This window comes from Alosa pseudoharengus, unplaced genomic scaffold (assembly GCF_046254945.1).
Source record: "Alosa pseudoharengus isolate Yale_2024_CS ecotype anadromous, Long Island Sound unplaced genomic scaffold, YU_APseudo_1.1 YU_APseudo_1.1_scf_12, whole genome shotgun sequence".
NCBI lineage: Eukaryota > Metazoa > Chordata > Actinopteri > Clupeiformes > Clupeidae > Alosa > Alosa pseudoharengus.
In genome coordinates, this window is record NW_027468587.1 from 17384231 (window position 1) to 17404663 (window position 20433).

General features: G+C 43.1%; 2 protein-coding genes across 5 annotated transcripts in view; one reads left to right on the top strand and one right to left on the bottom strand.

The window, feature by feature from the left end:
- The first annotated feature begins 3461 nt into the window (after window positions 1-3461).
- slc52a3-2b (solute carrier family 52 member 3-2b) lies at window positions 3462-9595 on the top strand. Of its 3 annotated transcripts, none has more exons than XM_076280314.1 (4): window positions 3462-3625; window positions 4350-5455; window positions 5619-5742; window positions 8723-9595. In XM_076280314.1, exons 2-4 carry the CDS (start codon window positions 4398-4400, stop codon window positions 8933-8935), a joined length of 1395 nt encoding a protein of 464 aa, XP_076136429.1. In that variant the 5' UTR covers window positions 3462-3625; window positions 4350-4397; the 3' UTR covers window positions 8936-9595. The 3 variants fall into 3 exon arrangements, with proteins under 3 accessions (XP_076136429.1, XP_076136430.1, XP_076136432.1); XM_076280315.1 differs by having other exon boundaries at window positions 3462-3605; XM_076280317.1 differs by lacking the exon at window positions 3462-3625 and adding an exon at window positions 3641-3896.
- Window positions 9596-15943: 6348 nt separating this feature from the next.
- LOC143119069 (nuclear factor of activated T-cells, cytoplasmic 1-like) overlaps window positions 15944-20433 on the bottom strand; it is a 76910-nt gene continuing 72420 nt past the window's right edge. For both annotated transcript variants that reach the window (XM_076280318.1, XM_076280319.1), the window contains exon 10: window positions 15944-18125. In XM_076280318.1, coding sequence (XP_076136433.1) covers window positions 18070-18125 — 56 coding nt within the window. In that variant the 3' untranslated portion in view covers window positions 15944-18069. The remainder of the gene's footprint in view (window positions 18126-20433) is intronic.

Sequence of the window (20433 nt, forward strand, 5' to 3'; positions counted from 1 at the left end):
TTTGCAGATGTTTTTTTTTACAGATGTGACATGTAATGGGAAATTTGCTTTCACCCAAGGTTAAGTCACAATAGTCTCTTGTGTTTAGGCTCCCATACCCATTTGGTTTGGATCACATGCCCTCCTGCAAACATTTCCGCAAGTTGTAGTAGGTAGCGAATAAAACAATGCAATATTGAGTTTTTTTCTGTGACATGAAATAACATAAACATGTCTTAATGTTACTGTAAATATTGTAATGTTTCATCTGAGAAGGTGCATGTCTTGGTGCAAGTCTCACTGTTCTATTTGGACCAACAAAATGGATGTGTTCACTGTATTAATTATGTTTTCAAAATGTACACTATATACTTTTTCTGTATTTCTTGGTATCAGTTTATTTCCTGGACATTGACATTGTCTTGAACAACTATGCCACTGAAATCATTCCCTTAGTTCAGAAGCCTGCTGGTTCACTGGACATGTCTATTTAGATGAGCTCTTCAGACTAAACATAAAAGAGGAATGTTGGCTCAAGAATTGCTCAGTTTGTGTCAGGATTTCAAGGTATGATGTCCCAACTTGTTCTCTTAACAACATGGTGAATTTCCTACTTGTAAAACTTTAAACACTATTTCAGAGTGTATGAGTTTATTCAGAGTAGATTTGCTACCCTTTTCAGTAAAAATACAACTGAAAACAATCGAAAACAGCCAAGAATGCGGCAGCCACTGTGTATGCATGGGGTGGGGTGAACTTCAGAAAGACCCCGTGCAGCTTTGTGTTCCTGAAGGTCTTCACAGCAAGCAGCTGGCACTCAACACACATCCACTTGAATCATTTCAGCAAAGCAAATCATGCAACAGAGTGAAAAACCGAGTAAATTTTGTATTATGTGGATCATTTACATCATTTCAATTGATGTCTCCTTGCCATTTCATAGATAGATAGATAGATAGATACTTTATTGATCCCCAAGGGGAAATTCAAGGTCCCAAGACACCACACACAACAACATAAACAGGATGATGAAAAACAAATCCACATGACTAAAATGAACAGTACAAGATACTAAAGATACTAAAACAAGGATCCACATGAATCTACTAAGGATGTATAAATGTTGCTGATATTCCACAGATAGATGTTGAATATCAGCAAACCCCTGGTGTGGATGACTGACAACACAGTTAAATAGCTTCATCTTTTTCCATATTCTAGTCAAATGACAGGAGGTTTGTCATGTGGCGCTTAAGTAAAATGTTATGAAATTGTTATGAAATTGACACACAAAAAAACCTTATGTCACAGGCCAGAGCCGTTCGCCTTATTCAATTTAACGTGGAATTTATCCCGAACAAAAGGCACCGCACCCCCTCTCTCTGGCTGCTGTCGAAAGCCCTTTGGTTGGCTTAACAGAGCACACCCCCAGCCCACTTGGCTGCTGGGTTATAACCCTGGCTGCTACCCCCAACACCCCCCCTTTACACCCTCTAGCCCTGGCATCTCCCTGAGATAGGACTTTATACTCCTACTCTCCTTCACCTCTCTGAACCAATACCCTCAGTGAACCCCTGGTCACGTGAGTGTGTGTGTGTGTAGTAGAGAGTGAGAGAGTATTAGATAGGGAAAGGAGAGGTGTGTGTGTGTGTGTGTCTGCACACTGTTATTTAACACACAGCAACAGAGCAAGGCCGAGCTGATAGGGAGAGATCAGCTCAGAGTCAGTGCAGCTCATCCTTGAACAGCTCAGTGCAGCTCATCCTTGAACAGCTCAGTGCAGCTCATCCTGAATTCTTCAAACACACACCTCAGCACTCCCGCGTGGACACAGCACCCACGGGGTGCTACTCCACCACCTCAGGTAAGCAGCAGCTATCAGTTTACCAGTGTTACAGTAGGTTTCTAACTCCTACCTACCACATTCATGTTCGAATGACTTTTCTCATAATAAAACGTGCAGAGAATTCCTGTGACTGAAATATGTGCACATTAGATGGTTAACCCAGGTGAACCCTGGCTAACCAAGACCCATCCGAGCCCATAAGTATAATAAATGAAAATGTTATTTTCTAAAGGAACTTGCTCAACACATAATCTCCTTTTGGCGTATTATTCTATTCTGCACTTGCAAGAAAATGCCATTCTCAAAGTCTCAGATTTAATGCAAATGTAAATAACAAACAGATTTTATGATAATGAATTCTGTGTTGTTGGTTACTTTGATAATACTAAGTGAATGTTGGAGGAGAGGATATGTTGGGTACTAGCGCACATAGAGCTGTTAGTGGAGAACCTCTACTCTGTCTGTGTGGGAATGTTTAAACAGCTCAGTGGACGAGACAGCAACAAAACCCTACTGACCCCATATTACCTAATATGAAATACCTCACAGGATTTAAAATGAATTTTCTCTAAGCCACGTTGCCTTTCTGTAGATAAATGGATGTCTTTATGATTTCTATAATTGGTAAAATTATATAATGTAGGATAAAAGAAAAGTATTATGGTATGATGTTCTTTAGCCATTATGACACATTTACCAGGCTTTCAAGAAAATACTGTAAAGCCATTTGTCCCATACACTATGTTTTGTACCATATCGGTACATTACAGACATGCATTATACAATTGCTAGGACGTTAAAGGTCAAACAATTTAAAAGCACCTGTTTGTGTTTATGTTTGCGTATGCATGAACATGTGTGGATATGTTGGTGTGTGTGTGTGTGTGTGTGTGTGTGTGTGTGTCCAATCGGTGTCATTTGTGTCCTGGCATAAATAGACTTTTCTATTCAATACAAATCTAAATTTCTTCAGAGGACGTGGGGCACATAGTTACAGATTGTGCTATTCACCCCATTGCTAAAAGAGTTTGTTAAAGACTGTGACATGTATAGAATCTATCAGTGCTTTCCTGAGCAATGTCAACTCAACAGCGAAGTCTGTAGGATTCTCAACAGTTCAAAAAGTCAAAAGTGACATTCAGCAAACATACAACATACAGTCAAATAAACCTGCTGTAAATAAACAGTCTGGCTGGCAGGCCTTTTGCCCAGATAATTTATTGACCACATTAAAGAACAGAACCCCCTTCCTGATGAAGTTATATCTGTGCTGTATGGGCATGCTCAGCAGTTGCCTGCCTCTGTGTCAGATGGGACCCCGAGCTTCCTGCTTGTGGAGGGCTGGCTCAAGGTCGCCTGTGTAATAAGGCTGGGGGGGCTGGAGGGAGGGGGAGGGGGGCAGACTCGGGTCTCCTCCCCCTGCACACCGGCTCCTCACTGGCTGAAACTACAAACCGGGAAGCAGAGGATGAGAGGGGGAGGGAGAGAGAGAGAGAGAGAGGGGGAGCACATGGCTGACTGCCTTTGAAAAGTAAACTGTGCTGCCGGCCGGCCAGTGTAGGACAGACCAGGAAGCTCACGCCTGCGTAGTGCCTACGCACATGGTCAGGTGCACACACACACACACACACACACACACGGAAGGGAAGGGCTGACTGAGAATAAGAGAGGAATGGGGGAGGGAGATCAGGCTCTTCACACGCACACACACTAGCTGATGTAACCGTGAAAATGCACTAACTACAATGGAGAGACATATTACCCAGGGGACAGCCCAGAGGTAGGAACCGTCGACTCGAGGTAGGATCTGTGTGAGTGTATGAACAGGGACATAAATCTTCATGGTGCTTGGGGAACTGTTTCTTTAATACCATGCCTACATTCTCTAATGGATTTACTTGCTTTGACCTAATTAGATTATGATGTGGGACAACAACAGTAGTGGCAAATCTAAAGAAAGTGAAGTACAAAATACTGCTTGAGAGTGCAATGTATGGAAGTCAAACTCAAATCAAGAAGTGAATAATCGAGGAGGCAGATGCCCATGTATTGTGTGTGCACAGAGGCTGTGGTACAGTATGTGTTGTATTTATTTTGAGCCAGCTGGGTCGCTCTCTGGCTGTTGGGGGCAGAAGGCAGTGTGGCCGGCCGGCACTAGAGCAGTGTGTTTGTGTGCGAAAGGTCACATCACCTCTGTCTGACCCACACACTCCCAGCTTTCCTTTAGTTCTGCTGATGAGCATGATTTGCAGCTAATGGACAAATGTGCCATAGAGACATGTCACAGTTTGAACATTGGTGGATGGTTATAAGTCTGTCTTCAAATGTCAGAAAACGAGTATTGTACAGTCATATTTTTGTAATTTCAATGTTATGCAAATATTGTCAAATGCAACCAGTCTACATAACTAGATTAGTTTATATTGGTATAATGTCTTTGATTACATATTAAACATGTCATACGCACATAAAACTGGTAATGGTTACTGTTGCTTACAAAACACTTTTCCTTTCCATGTTTCAGATTCATAACAGAGAGTGCCTAAGCTTTAAGAAACAATAACATTGCAACATGGCTCTTCTGACGCACGTGCTGGCGTGCCTGTTTGGCATTGGCTCATGGGTAGCCATCAACGGCATGTGGGTGGAGTTGCCTTTGATAGTCAAGGACATCCCCGAGGGCTGGTTACTGCCCTCTTACCTCACGGTCATCATCCAGATGGCCAACATCGGGCCCCTGTTCGTCACCCTCATGCACCGCTTCAAGCCCGGTGCCCTGGATGAGCGGCCGGTCATCTACAGCATCGTGGGGCTGGGTGTGCTGGCCACCTTCCTGCTGGCGTTCCTGTGGAGGCACAGGATGTTTGTGGGCGACGGCGAACACAGCGTGGCGCTGCTGGTGCTCAGCTTCCTGCTGTCGGTGGTGGACTGCACGTCCTCGGTCACCTTCCTGCCCTTCATGATGCGCCTGCCGCCCCAGTACCTGACCACGTATTTCACGGGTGAGGGCCTGAGCGGGCTGGTGCCTGCGTTGGTGGCGCTCATCCAGGGCGTGGGGATAGTGCAATGCCACAACGCCACCCAGGGGGCGCTGCAGGGCAACGGCTCCCAGGCGGGGAACACGTCAAGCGGGGGCTCTGGGGAGCTCAAGGCGCACTACCAGCCGGCCAACTTCTCGGCGCAGACTTTCTTCCTGTTCCTCAGCGTCATGATGGTGGTGTGCCTGGGCGCCTTCCTGCTGCTCAACCTCCACCCGGCCGTGGTCAGAGAGCAGCAGAGCCAGCGCTACCTCGGTGGGCCAGCGGCGGGGGTCGGCGGCGGAGAGAAGGGCGACATGCGGCTGGGCCTCCAGAATCCTACCCCGGAGCAGAAGCCCATGCTGGGCCACCTGGACGATGACCAAAAGGTGGAGCCGCGGAGCAGCTTCGGGAAGGGGACCTACAGTCAGCTCGAGGTGGCCTTCATCTTCATGGTGCTGGCCTGGGTGAATGCGCTGACCAACGCCGTGCTGCCATCGGTCCAGTCCTACTCCTGCCTGCCATACGGGAACCAGGCTTATCACCTTGCAGCCACCATGGCAGCTGTGGCCAACCCAGTTGCCTGCTTCATCGCCATGTTTGTTCCCATCAGGTATAAACTGTACTCTTTACATTCAGTCGTCCACAGTGGCCTTAATATGAGTGTCTGGCGCTAATCTGTTTGGGTGATTAGCAGAAACATTAATGGCTTACTATTTCCCCTGTGGTTTCCTCCTCTATTTGTCTCTGTGTGTGTGTCCCTGGATGTGGCTCAGGTCTCTGGTCCTGATGACATTCCTTACACTGACTGGCACAGGCTTTGGGGCGTACATCATGGCCATGGCTGCCCTCAGCCCCTGTCCACTGCTGGTCGACACTCCCTCAGGAACAGCACTGATTGTAAGTCTCTATTTAAGACAATATGAGATCCAACAAAAAGTCTGTCATCAAAATAGTTAGTAATAAATACGGAGTGTCTATTTCCACCCCTGGTAGGAATAGCCTTGGCCACACAGCTGAGCTATTCACACCCTGTGACATAACAACAAAAAGACGTTGCTCAGGGGCACAAAAAGTCATGGCGGATATTCCTTTTTTCGTCAGTAGAAAGTGAAGAATTCTGAAAGGCTTCGGCACTAATATCTGTTCAAATTAAGTTTTAGATTGAAAAGTTGTGTTTTATCTTCATAATCTTCGATCAGTGAACACATAGAAAAGTACACTTAATCCAACTGAGGTGAAGAACTACAGACCTGTCTCCCTTCTTCCTTTCTTGTCAAAGGTTTTGGAGAAAGTGGTCTTCAAGCAAGTTTGTGACTTTCTTCATCAGAATAATCTACTAGACCCTATGCAGTCTGGTTTCAAGAGTGGTCATTCTACTGAAACTGCTCTTCTGTCTGTGACTGAAGCATTGAGAGTAGCTAAGTCCTCTGCTCAGTCATCAGTATTAATTCTACTAGATTTATCTGCAGCCTTTGATACTGTTAACCATGACATTCTCCTATCTATACTATCTGAACTGGGAATTTCTGGAAAAGCTCTTGACTGGTTTGAATCTTACCTTAAAGGGCGTTCTTTCAACGTGTCTTGGCAGGGACAGGTATCTAAGTCTCATGCCCTCACCACAGGTGTGCCTCAGGGATCAGTATTAGGACCCTTGCTTTTCTCTATTTACACCACTTCCTTAGGTGATACCATTCGCTCCCATGGATTTGACTATCACTGTTATGCAGACGACACTCAACTTTACCTGTCTTTCCCACCTGATGACTCTAGTGTTTCCCACCGGATTTCTGCATGCCTTAAGGATATTTCAGCCTGGATGAAAGATCGGCACCTTCAGCTTAATCTCTCAAAAACAGAGTTTTTGGTGTTTCCAGCTAAAACAGCTATTCCCCAACAGATTAACATCCAGCTTGACTCAACTTCACTGACCCCAACTAGATCGGCACGAAACTTGGGCGTTGTAATTGATGACCGACTTAACTTCTCTGAGCATATAGCTTCTATTGCAAAATCATGCCGGTTTATGCTTTACAACATTAGGAAGATCAGACCTTATCTGACACAAGATTCCACACAACTTCTTGTTCAGACCATGGTCATCTCTAAGGTGGACTATTGTAATTCACTATTAGCTGGCTTACCCGCTTGTGTAACAAGATCATTACAGCTGATTCAAAATGCTGGAGCACGCCTGGTCTTCAATCAGCCAAAGAGGACACATGTAACTCCTCTCCTAGTTACTCTCCATTGGCTCCCTATAGTAGCCAGAATTAAATTTAAATCTCTCACTTTGGCCTATAGGACACTAACTAGATCTGCTCCTAGTTATTTTAATTCAATAATCAAGCCTTACATCCCCAACCGCCCACTGCGGTCTTCTGGTGAGCGTATGTTGTGTCGACCAGTCATAAAAACTGGGTCTAATTCCAGACTCTTTTCTTCAGTGGTTCCATGTTGGTGGAATGAACTGCCCAGTGCTCTCCGTTCCTGTGGTATTTTTGGGTCGTTTAAGAGGGGTCTAAAGACATTCCTATTCAACATATACTTAGTTGTTTAAGCGCTTATGTGTTATGGTTTATATAATGTTGTTTTATTTTAATTGGGCTGTTAATTAATTTGACATTATTGTTTATTATTGATATTCTCCTTAATGTAGTCTTAGCATGTTATTGTTTTATATTATTGATTGAATTGACATTATTGTTTTATTATTGCCTTTCCCCTTTTTTACATTGCTTTTTTTATTAGGCTATTGATTGAATTGATATTATTGTGTACTACAACTATTCTCCTTACTATATTTGACCTAGATTTTAATCTGTTCCCTGTTCATTTTTAAATATTATTATGTTGTTTTGTATTTATATGTCGCTTTGGACAAAGGCGTCTGCTAAATCCATAACCATAACCATAACCATAACATAGGCTACAACCGTCAGTTTGTTAGTTAACAAAGATTTCATGAATATGACGCTCAGGCCTATAAACTATAAATTTACCTGCAAACACACCTCAAGTTGTGGAAGTAGATAGTGCAGTGGTCACAGACATGTTTTAGTACGGGTTCAATTCCCGCATGATGCGTTTAGGCAGAGTGCGCAAGTGTAGCCTACAAACGTCTCTGGAGAGAATTGGTGCTCAATATGAACAAGAAATTGGTTCTCATTGCAACAATTACCTAGTTCACACACCAGGGTATAAATAGCATAGGCTACATTACGTTATACACCAGGGTATGAATACGAATAGCATCCACTTCTAACTATACATCAATATAAACAGCATATCTTTTTCAGAGTGTCTATTACACAGCTGAGCTATTCACACCCTGCGACATGTTGCTCGTTTTTTTTTTTTATATATACATTGTGTGATCAATATGCCAGAGTGAATGCACAGGGGTGCATATAGCATACACTGATATTTGTACCAGACAGGGTATTAATAGAACACATTGCTGTATGTACCGGGGTACAAATAGCATACACTGCTAATTGTACCAGGGGTGCAGATAGCCTTACCCTAATAAATAACATTAGTTCAGTTATTTCAACTTTCAAATATTTCAAGTTCAGTTAAACTGTGTCTACAGTTCAGCTGACAGTAAAGACAAGTGAAAAACCAAGTTAAATGGTTAATTTCCCAGGAGGCAAAACTGTTGCTAACAATATTCCAGTCTTACACTAGGTCACTGAGAAGGGCTTGCAAATTTAGAGCAAACTAAGAGTTATCATTTAAATGTAATTTCAACAGTGAGCTATTGTAAGTGTAACACAAGATGGTGTACGGGTGGGCGTACAATGATTTACGAGTAATGGAAAGGGCCAAGTATAATGACATAGATTGTTGATGTTTATCTCCCTGTCTGTTGCAGGTCATTACATGGATACTGTTTGTCCTCACTCTCTCCTATGTGAAGGTGATCATTGGCATCATTCTGCGAGACGAGGGCCACAGCGCCCTCGTGTGGTGTGGAGCTGTAGTGCAGCTAGGCTCCATGCTTGGTGCCATGTCCATGTTCCCTTTGGTCAGCGTGTATGGACTCTTCACCTCAGGGGACCCCTGTAACACGAAGTGCCCCAAATAATCTGACAGAAATGCACTGATAAGAGTTTATTTACGAGATACCTGATTAATTCCTTTTTGGGAGGCCTTTAGGTTAGCAGTTGTATAAAGTCTATTTCAAGCAGGGCTGGCAACCTGCTTTATTTTGGGTCATTTGACAGCACAAAAGATGTACAACTATTCCAAAGAATGTGATCATTCAGATCAGATGCTTATCTTCTGAACTATAGGCTATCAAAATAAACTGAAAAACTGAAAGTCAAAGTCCTTTACTCCATTATCACAAGTCTCTGTCAGTTGTATCAATTACAAACACAAAGACTGACAATAAGTAGGCTACCTAAGAGGACTGTCTCTCTAACCCTGGATTTTTCCATGTCTTTACATGATAGTGCTTAGTAAGGTCATTCAACAGATCTAAAAGTGCCAGTTACACACATTGGGTAATTTCAGAACACTTGGTCATAAAAGGTTAAATGGTCGAAATGTCAAAACCTCATCACAGTTACTGTTACTAGCTGAGAGCTACTGTATAGTGCCTTAATTTATAAGTTGTTATTGTAAGGCTTAAAGCTATATCATTTAACAGTTTACATGACCATGTTTTATGATTTTGTGTGTCTCTTTTGATATTTGACGTATTTGCATATATGTTGTATGTTTTTAAAAAAATAAAATAAAGTTTGTCATGGTCAAATTTGATTCCTTTGTTTCATTTTTAAAGTTGATTAATGCTAATGTATAGCTATTAATGCTGATGTATAGCTTTATATATATATATATATATATATATATATATATATATATATATACTACTATATATAAGTATTTCTTTGATTATATAAATGCATTTCCTGTTACTGAAAAGTTCCCTGATCTTATGTTGTGTGCCACATTCTCCACAAGGTGTCACTGTAATCCATAATATAATACTCCAAACTGAATCAGACTCTGTTTAACCCTATGGACAAAATTCTTGGATTACATGCACATTTGACTGAGGTACCTTTTGAATGCTTTTTTAAAGAAAAAACAAAACAAAAATCTCTCCTCAAAAACACTAACAAAAACCTTAATGTATGGCTGATTGGTGGATTAAAGTATTTCTAGGACCTCCAACCAAAATTGGAGTACAAGGCATTGCCTTGGAAGGGGAAAAAACTCAGAGCTTATTGAGTTAAAATGTAGCTTTCATGATTTATGTGATATACAGACTAAATGAAACAATTGAACTCTGAGTTAGTTTTGGTACTGAAAACTGGCCTGAAAACTAAGCTACTCCAGGCTTTGAAATTCTACCTAAAACTTTTGATCATTTGTTCTAAAAGTAAGGGATATTTTGGATTGCTTTATGCCAGGATACATTTATTGTGTATTTGTGTTCAAAGACTTCGCTGATTCACTCTCCAAAGGCCATGGCGATGTGCTTTTCTTATCGCTAACCACCTTCTTCCTCTTTTCCAGATTTTCTACTTTTTCTTTCTTTCATGTATTTTTGCTCTCATCTTCCTCCTCCTCCTCCTCCTCTTCCTCCTCCTCGTACTCTCTGTGTTGGAGAGAGAGAGTAATGTGTCACATTACTCTGGGGTATTTCCTCTGCTTGCAGCTGGAGTCATGTCTGGATCATTTCCCCTGGATGCCTGACCAGGCAGACTGACTTATCTCTGCGTTACCTTTGCACTCGTGAGCGCCGCCCGCAAAGGTCTTCCTTTAGGGGGGAGGTGGAGGTGGGCGGTGGTGACCACAGCTTCTGATTCAGGTCCCTATCATGGGTCTGGCTGTGCATCTGTGTTCACCATCAGGATTGCATCTCACACACATTCACACCCACACACACACACACACACACTCACACACGTGCACACAAACACACACGTACAGTCAGAGATCACACTCAGGCTCTCCATATGTTTTGTGTCTCAGATGGTCAGAGCGTTGAGTAAGGCTTCGCAACTGAACTCACCACCATTCTCTGGGCTAGGAGGTTCCTCTGGAATGCAGGAAACAAAGTTATGCGACCGAGCAGACAGCAAATCGTTGTAGGCAACGGACTTACTCCATCCAATTTGTGATTCGACTACCACATGACATCATACTACTACTGCAGGAAGTGCAACCCTTCCATCACTATGGCTTTCTATACATCACCATACTATGCTCTCTGTTTGTGTGTACTAATGAATGTCTGTCTGGTGTGGTGAACTGTGTTTCTTATACCTCCTCTCTCTCTTTCTCTCTCTTTCTCTCTTTCTCTCTCTCTCCCCTACTTGTCTGCTCACTCACTTAGGGTCCGTGCGTATGGCAGACTTTTGTGATCGTAATTCCAATTTAAAACATATGAGAGGGAAATCCTAGCACTTTAATGGCCAGGGCCTGGTTGCAGAAATGCTGGGAATGGTTCAGTTTTGTGGAAGAGCCAGGAACGCTCAGGTCTCGTCTGCAGTTATGTAACTGTCCTCCACCCTCCCTCCACACACACACACACACACATACACTTTCTCAGAGCTGTCTGGGGCAAGCTGAAGGTGGCTGGAAAACGTAACATCTGAGGAGGACCACAAATATGCCAAAATCACAGACATATCCCTTCTGAAGAGAAGAAAACCTGTAAGTTAAGTGCATGGATATCACAGGAACTACGAGCGTTTTATTGCCCATGTGGACTTAAGAAATGTGGCACTTCAGAAGTGCAAATGAACCCTTTAACACAGCGATGCTCAGGATACTGTATCCCCCTGGCAGACGGGGACACATGGATCTTATAGACACCCAGAGAGACTGGAGGATTTATACGATTGGGTCATGTCTCTTATTGTCTCAGTCTTTGGCTGAATCTTGTGTGTGTGTGTGTGTGTATGTGTGTGTATGTGTGTGTAGGGGGGGGGGGGGGTTGAAGCACTGGGAGTGAGAATGAGCTCATTCTATGACTCTTGACCCACAATGCTGCTACTCTGGGGTGTAAAAATATCTCCTCAGTAGACCAGCCTCAACCAGAAGAAGTCTTGGTGTGATATACTGTACGTACACTTCTACAAGTCTTGGTGTGATATACGTACACTTCTAGAAGTCTTGGTGTGATATACACTACTAGAAGTCTTGGTATGATATACGTACACTTCCAGAAGTCTTGGTGTGATATACACTTCTAGAAGGCATGGGTTGTTGTTTGGCTGACTGATTGACTGATGATTGGTCTCTCTGTCTCTGCTTCATAAACAAGTCTGACATCGGTTAGCTTTTATTTGATCTCAATGTGGTAGAAAGTTTGTGCTAGTGTTGTGTTTAGGAACGGATTTATTTGTGAGTGGCTCACTCTGTTTCTCTTCCTCTTTCTGATCTATGTTGGGACTCCAATCACTCCTCTACTCCTATCATGCATAACAAACAACACAGTGGGCAAAAGGGAAAGTGAGAGGGAAAGGGTGCCAGCGACACCAGTATCTTCTCTCAATTCAATTCAATTCAATTCCGCTTTAAATTCATATTCAAATTCAATTCCGTTCTTAAAGCCCAGAACAGACTGATTCCACATCTGCTTCCCATCTGGTAAACGCACAGGCCCATATTCTAAGGCATCCAAGTCATGTCTTTAGTCCAAAATGAGAATCTAATTTCATTCTAGCTATCAGAATGTAAAATCAGAGGTTGAGCTAAAAGCTCACAGCAGTTTTGCAGTTAGATATTGTCCCAAGGTGCTGCTTACTGTAGAGACCCAGGGACTCAGAAGCAGTGGCCTCCTCCACTGGTGAGCGGTGCCTGGCTCACAGCTCTCACTCAGTCAGTAATTACTGACTCGTCTTAAGTGTTCTACGTAGGTGGCCATTTCCATGCATTTATGAGCAGCCGTGTCAGTCAGGCTGGGATTGATGTTTTAGCACAGGGAACAGTTTTCTTGTATATTTTAAACAGGATAGCAGAGTAATAAGATCCCAGCTACTGGAGTATGCACTTTTTGATCTGACAGAGAGTGAAGTTGGTGTGCCCTATACTCGACACACACACAGACACACGCACGCACGCACGCACGCACGCACGCACGCACGCACGCACGCACGCACACACGCACGCACACACACACACTCCTACACAGAGTTGTGAAATCTAGCTTCTGTTAACATAATAGTCCACTGTCAAAGCTTCAGTGTGCTACATGAAGACTGTGGGGATTTATATGAAACAGAATGTCCGAACTGTGGTCAGTGTAGGAAATACCTCGATGTTTACTGCGCCGCAAAACGTGAAGGCACTTCCTTGCAAGCCCTCTGCGATTTCTACAGTGAGGGCCAGGAGGCTTGCTATTAAATAAAATCGATTTGAAACGGACGGCAAAATATTTCAGATCGCAAGAGTCCGGGAGTGACAGAACACTTACGGCGAGGGATACTTTTTTGGGAAGTTTAAAGTATAGGTCAACAGGCATGAAATTTTAAACTAAATTTGTCCCAGGAGAAATAACTTTATAACTTTATTTCTCCTGACACAAATTTTGCCTCGAATTTCATGCCTATACTGACCAATCATTTTAACATTTCAAGTAACTTTCAAAAAAGCTTTATTTCTCCTCACTGGAATTCCTATCGTGCTACTCTGTCTTGCTTTCTGCTTCTACAGATGTAATATTCTGATGAATATTGTCCCAAGACATGAGTTTACCGGCACTAACTGTCATTCTCGACATGATGGATTGTTACTGTAAGCTACTGTGTTTACATCCTTTGTCTCCAAGCTTTCTCCAGTCTCTCTGGACCTGGGCCCTCAGGATGGGGCGGTGTTGCCAGGTCATCCAAGGGTCATCCTTGATGTCCATTAGAGAGGCTACTGTGTGTATTATCTGGGCAATGAGGATGTCGGCCCTGTAAAAAAATAAATAAAGCGGATCATTACTCTGGCTCGCCCCCACCCTCCTGCCAATCAATGATGAGCGATCATTGAAATAAATAGATGGACGTGCCCATTTTCACCGGATCCTTCTCTCGGAATCAGTGTCAGGGGGAATGAAGAGTGAGTGAGCGAGGAGACAGTGGATGGCTTAAAGGCCTCTGTAATTGTCTAGACATCATCTCCTGCAATGCCAAGATGATCTCTGCTCTCTCTCTCTCTCTCTCTCTCTCTCTCTCTCATGGGTGCTTGCTCACTTTCACTCACTCTGTCTCCCCCTTGCTTTTAAACCATTAAGGTAACCACAAACACACTTTTACGCTGAGAAGAACATAGCTGTGCTCTTCATTGAGCTCCACAAAGGAGCAGGTTGCCTTGAGTGTCCACTCCAGTGTCCAGCTATACGGTGATGCACGCAGGAACCTACATGGCTTTCCAAAGAATCCGACTTGATGTCTGTGTACAGGCTTGGGAGACTGCATGGAGGAATATGGCTCTGGACACTAGTACAGATTTCACCAGGGTATCCCTTCATGGTTTCTGCTGTCTGTATCATACAGACCTCATTGGTTTTACATGGCCTATTGACCCCTTTCCTCCCAACCTTTGCCAAGAGAGATGGGGCTGAATAGTTGCAGATGGAAAATAAAACCGTGCAGATATTTCCACGACATCTGGATGCCTTTTAAAGTGTCTTTTTACATCTTTTAAAAGGTGATTTGTCGAGGGGACGGCCCAGATATGACCAGGCTGAGTGGTTACCTGGACTGGACAGCTCACGCCATAGGCCAGGGGAAGTGTGCAGACAGCACACACACACACACACACACACACACACACACACACACACACACACACACACACACACACACACATACACACACACACACACACACACACACACAAAGACAGACAGACAGACAGACATCACAAACCTCCCACAGACATTCAAATGAATGCACAAACATTTCACTCACAGTCATGGTGCTCATGGCACAAAAGTTTCACTTTTCCAGACAATTAACCAGTATGTGACGTTAAGGAAAGAGTGCCACCACAGGTACGGATTCAAGACATTAGTCAGAAGAGGCATCAATACAACTTATTTTTATTCATTAAATGCTAAGCATTTTTTTTTTTTTAAAGTGGAACATTGATCATTGATCAACACTTTACACCAACATCAGCTGGTCTGACTTGAAGTGCTGGTTGGTCTACTATGTGTTATAGTAAGAGTTGCTCTGAATTTTAAAGAATAATAGAATATAAACACAAAAACACACAAAGAAAACACCCCTACGTCAAAGATTAAAGATCTCCTGGAAAAACAAGTCCGTGATGGGCCAACACAGGTGAATTAAAAAAAAAGGTGCCAGGAAAAAGAGGCGTGACTGAATTTGGAGCGTGTTATGGGTGCGTTATTTTTGGAATGCCACGGGCCCAGTGCTTGGGCTATGGGAGCGGTGCCTGGGCCTGCCTTCTGTCACCATGGCGATAGGAGTCCTAAAATGTAGCGGAGTGGAAAAAGTCTGCAGGACAGACAGGTGGTACTCCAGAGAGCCCCGTGTGACGCAACTCAGTGTGTCCCAGTCCATCCTGTCATCGTTTCATCATCCCCATGTTTCGCCACCCTGGGAAAATGGGCCAAAAGTTCTGGCATGGAGCTAGCCATCACTATATGAACAGGGACCTTGTGCAATGGTAAATATGTATGTCTCCACTGTACTGTTGGAGAGTTTGGACAGAAACAGCCCTCTGTGTCCTGACTAACATTGTAACAAGCATAAATATTAAGGAACATTAGCAATACAGCTGAATTGGGTATGCTTGTGTCAACTGTGTTTTACTGTAGTGCACTAAAGTGTTTTGGGGGGGAAATAAATAAAACGGAAATATAAATTTATATTAGTGACACTCGAAACTGTGGGAAACTATCTACTTTCACACTTCTTTCAGACAATACAGTGCATAGACACTGGCTCCAAAACAGCTTAATTTATATGGGCCTACTATGTGTCATATGTGTACGGCTAGCAAGAGGAGATTTATGCATCGTACTGGCCTGGTTGGAGCAAATTATATCATTCATCTCTCATCTAATATTCTGGTACAACAGACACAGGAAAGAAGTGGCACTGGTATCACACACAGATATTTAAATAATTGAGTTTTATTCATCCATGTTGCAGAATGCATACTGTGTACATAAAACACACGTTCATTACTATAAATATTTCATATTAGAGAGGAGAGGAGATATTTCACTGTGTGCCTGAAGAGAGGACAGGATTAGGAGATACAATCATATTTATCGGAGACGACGCGGAATAAGGCACAAGAGAGAAAATCTTCAGAAACATTACACATGCGTTTATAATCTACATTAGAGAAAACATACTCCAAAATACATATGTAGCTAGTTATGGCGTACTAAAGTAAAAAGATAACAACCGTAGCATCGGTATTAAGTGCATGCTTTTAAAGATATTGATAGCATATAACAACAAATGTGCGACAACATTGATTCTCAGCGAGGACACCAATCAAAACTCAGTGTTGGTCTCTGTAATCCATTCTTTAACAATTCACCACCCACCCTTACCCCAAACCACACACCAAGGGGACAAGAGAGCCTAAACAAGGAACACCGGCCATTCTTCAAAATTTCTATTCGGTTTTGGTAATGCCAAGTGTGAATACAAATGTCAAGTATCTAAACCCAAACCTTGAGGAAAATTCCCGAGATGAAACCCTGACGTGTCTGATAGAGTGGGAGTGCATAGAATGACAGTTTGAATTCTGAAAAATGGCCATGGTTCTTTGGTATCATGTTATTGCCAATTGGAGAAGTGTCTATGCTAGCTGTAGGTGACATGTATCAACACTGAAAGTAAACAACATGCAATAAACAGCATGCCCTGTCCAAGTGGTATGAAAAAAAGCACAGATTGAATCTACATATTAATTGGAATGCATGGACTTAGACAAGGAAGAAAGGCTTCCACAGTGACAATATTAGGGATTGTTTTGCAAGGTGGCAATAGATTACAGTTAAAAAACAAACACATGATTGTCTTGGAACTCTTGATTGTCTAACTGCTGAAATTCAACAATCATCATCTTAACAAGATCTATTACATGACCATGGAGACTTTAGCCAGTTCATAGGAGATAAAGTTCATGGTCCACTTCATGGCTTTAGTGAATCCCTGCAGTACATAGTGAAATATTGACACATATAAATCAGATATATCAGCTTAAAAAGCCCAACCATATGCTATTACATTTGTCATACATCCCTCAAAAGATGGGGGAAATGCAGAGAAATTATAAATTACACTGGGACCCAGTTGACACTAGAGCTCTTCTCAGTGTTGGTTGGAGGGAGTGCTACATTAGGCAGGAAATGCTTATTTACAGCCCAACAATAAACATATTTATACAAAGACCATTACAGAGACATTTCTGTCCATATTATAAAGGAGGAATGGGATATATTCATGATGACTACTCTATGAACACATTTTTTCTATACATATTCCAGCTTTCCTGTAAACAAACAATCAATGAAAATAAAAAGGCATATAAAAACCAGTCCTGTTTGAAATGCTGTGTGAGAGAGAGCAGAATTGCATCCTTATTTGTGCATGCTGTTAAGGCAACACCATGGCAAGTCGCCGTCCTCCCTAACCCTGTTTCTATTTCACTCCCACACACACACACACACACACACAGCATAGACACACAGACACACACACATACAGACACACACACACAGACACACACACACACACACACACACACACACACACACACACACACTGGTCATATGCATACACAGACCACAGAGCCTATCTCTCGTATTCAGAGGTCATCAGTTTAAAGAGCATAAAATTCTTGGTCCATGGAAGAGCAATCCTTTTTCTTTTTTCTTTCTCACTTAAGGCAAGAGCGCAACAAATGCTATGTACACCTCGTTAGGCTTTAAGGCTATTCATGTGAGAACATTCAATCAATCAACAAGTAGTTGTGCAGGTCTGGGGTTGAGATCTGTGGCCGGTCCAGTAGGATAGCGCCCCCAAACAGGAGCACCAGGGACAGGGCTCGTCATCATGAGGGGGTGTGACTTGTCAGGATGGTGGACGGTGGTGGGAGTGGGAAATAGTCTCACAGTCTCAGTCTTGGTGGTCTTATAGGGGGGATTTATTGAACTGGATTAAGAAACTCTCCCTTTCTTGTGGTCCCTTTTGGTCTTGGCATGTCTGCGGGCAGGAGTGCCTACGCATGGCTGTGGACAGAGATGCTGGAGAGGTCGTTCCGGATGATCTCATTGACTGCGGGGACAAAGAAAAAGAAAAAAAGAGGTTGTTGTGTTAATTATTTGGACAAACGTCTTTGTTGCTACCAAAGATAGTTTCAACACAAAATGAAAGCCCTGTAGTCTGTCCATGTTAATGGCATTTGTGATGTGCATGAGAAGGTGTGCGTGCCTGCGTGCGTGCATGCGTCCGTGCGTGTGTGAGAGAGAGAAGGCGAGTTGCGATGCCTTCTCTACAGAGGGAAATAAAAGTGTAGATATAAAATGGAAAACAAGACACTCAAGCTTTGTGAAGTGTCCTTTTTCTGGCACACATGGACACAAACAAACCCCCCTTCCCCCAGACACACACACACACACACACACACACACACAAAGCTTCATTAGCTCAGTGCCCGCGCGTTTCCCACACTTTCTCAGCCAACCCTGGACTCATCCTTATCTGAGCCGTCTGATGTAGTGTGTGTGTGTGTGTCGGGGGGTGGGGGGGTGTGTGTGTGGGGGGGGGGGTCAGAGGGGAAATGACGGAAGAAGGCAGGCCCATGTGTGTGTGTGTGTGTGTGTGTGTGTGTGTGTGTGTGTGTGTGTGTGTGTGTCTGTCCCTCAACAAACAAAACAGAGGCTCCTCACACACTCTGTGCTCTCGGCAGATAAGAGAGAGGCTCGGTGGACTTGCCTCGCCTTGCCTCGCCGATGAGGTCAACTTCCACACCACACACACTGTAGCCAGTCCAGGAAGCTGGACTCCCCTGCCTTCCTCTTCCTGTCGGCCACTCGGCACCACCGGACCACCCTCCACCTCCCCCCCCCCCACACCCACACACACACACAAACCCCCCACACTCCCCAACCTTCACTCTCAACCGTCCACTTCCATCAGTGCTCCCCTGCCCTGTCTTATCAGCCACACGTGCCCTAAACATGCCCACCAGATCACGCTGGCCCCACACTGCTCCATGCGTTGGAATAGTGTCACAGAGCATGAGAGGAAACCCTCCATTAAAAAAGGATGGAGTCTTTAATCTACAAAGGCCAGACTGTTGGAACGGCCGAGTAATTTTTTAGGCTTTTCTTTTTCAAAAGCCTGGTAGATGTGCTGTATCTTTAAGCTGATAGGGTATCGAAACTGAATGGGTATAAACAATTCATTATTCACTAGCTAATGCTGTGATGTGTGATGATGGATCCACCGTGTGACGAGTGTTTAACCCTTAGAACCATACGTTTTTAGGGCATTTTCACTACCTTTATTCATAAGGATTTATTCTGGTCATTGTAAGTGCCACACACACATATTATATATTGTCTTTTTCAGCAGAGTCGAGGCTATCCAGATCTGCCATAATTTCATGTATTACTAGCATTACTAGCATTGATTTTATTTAGATTTTTAAAGAATTAAAATATAAAAAGCGTATTATAAAACCACAGCAAGCTCATAGCTCTACATGCATTTCATGTGTGTGTAGAGCAGACTATCCTGAATTGGGCAATATAATTGCCATGTTGGAGGGATACTCTAGCAATTTACAGAAATATGTGGTGTGTGATTTACGGAAATAAATGCCATTTTCTATTTAGTGATGAAAAATTACCTTTCTGCGCTCCATATCTGTGACACAAACTGATCTGACCTGACTTGACCCGAGTTTGCGTGTTAGCCTGTGTGCGCCTATGGTGTATGCACTCATAAAGATTCTCAACTTTTTACTGCATTGCCATGAACAAAGTAAAGGCAAAAAGGTGTTTCTTTGTTGAATTGGGATGCAATGTGAGCCTTGAATTGGATGCCATGCAGGAATTTGCAGGATGCAGGATCTCAAAACCAGATTATGAACATGCTTTGCCATAGAGAAACACACAATAGCGTTGGATTATAAACATGCTTTGCCACAAAAACAGACAAAAACGTGGGGTAAGTCCAGCTATATGAAGTTATTATTTTGCTGTCACTTCGTCTGTTTTATAACCCAGAAGGATGTACTTGGTATCAAATGATAGCTCTGTGTCTCCTCTTTCATCTGACATGCGTGACATATCTATTCGATCATGGGTCCGCGAGTAATTCAAACGAGAGTAATAGGTGTGCAGCGTTGGTTTGTGTACATGACGTTATTATTTTGCAGTCACTTCGTCTGTTTTCATAAGCCAGAAGGATCAATATACATGGTACCAATGGATAGCCCCGAGTCTCCTCTTTCATCTGATATGCTTGCCATATCTATGCGATCACGGGTTTGCGAGTAATTCAAACGAGAGTAATGGGTGTGCAGGTGAACGCAGAGAAGTATAGAATGTAAATATGATGCAATTTGATTTAATTT

Excerpts from the sequence above, each read along its gene's own strand:
- slc52a3-2b (XM_076280314.1), top strand. The coding sequence starts at position 4,398 with ATGGCTCTTCTGACGCACGTGCTGGCGTGCCTGTTTGGCATTGGCTCA. Across the intron at positions 5,456-5,618 it reads GCCATGTTTGTTCCCATCAG|GTCTCTGGTCCTGATGACAT; the intron begins GTATAAACTGTA and ends GATGTGGCTCAG. Across the intron at positions 5,743-8,722 it reads CCTCAGGAACAGCACTGATT|GTCATTACATGGATACTGTT; the intron begins GTAAGTCTCTAT and ends TGTCTGTTGCAG.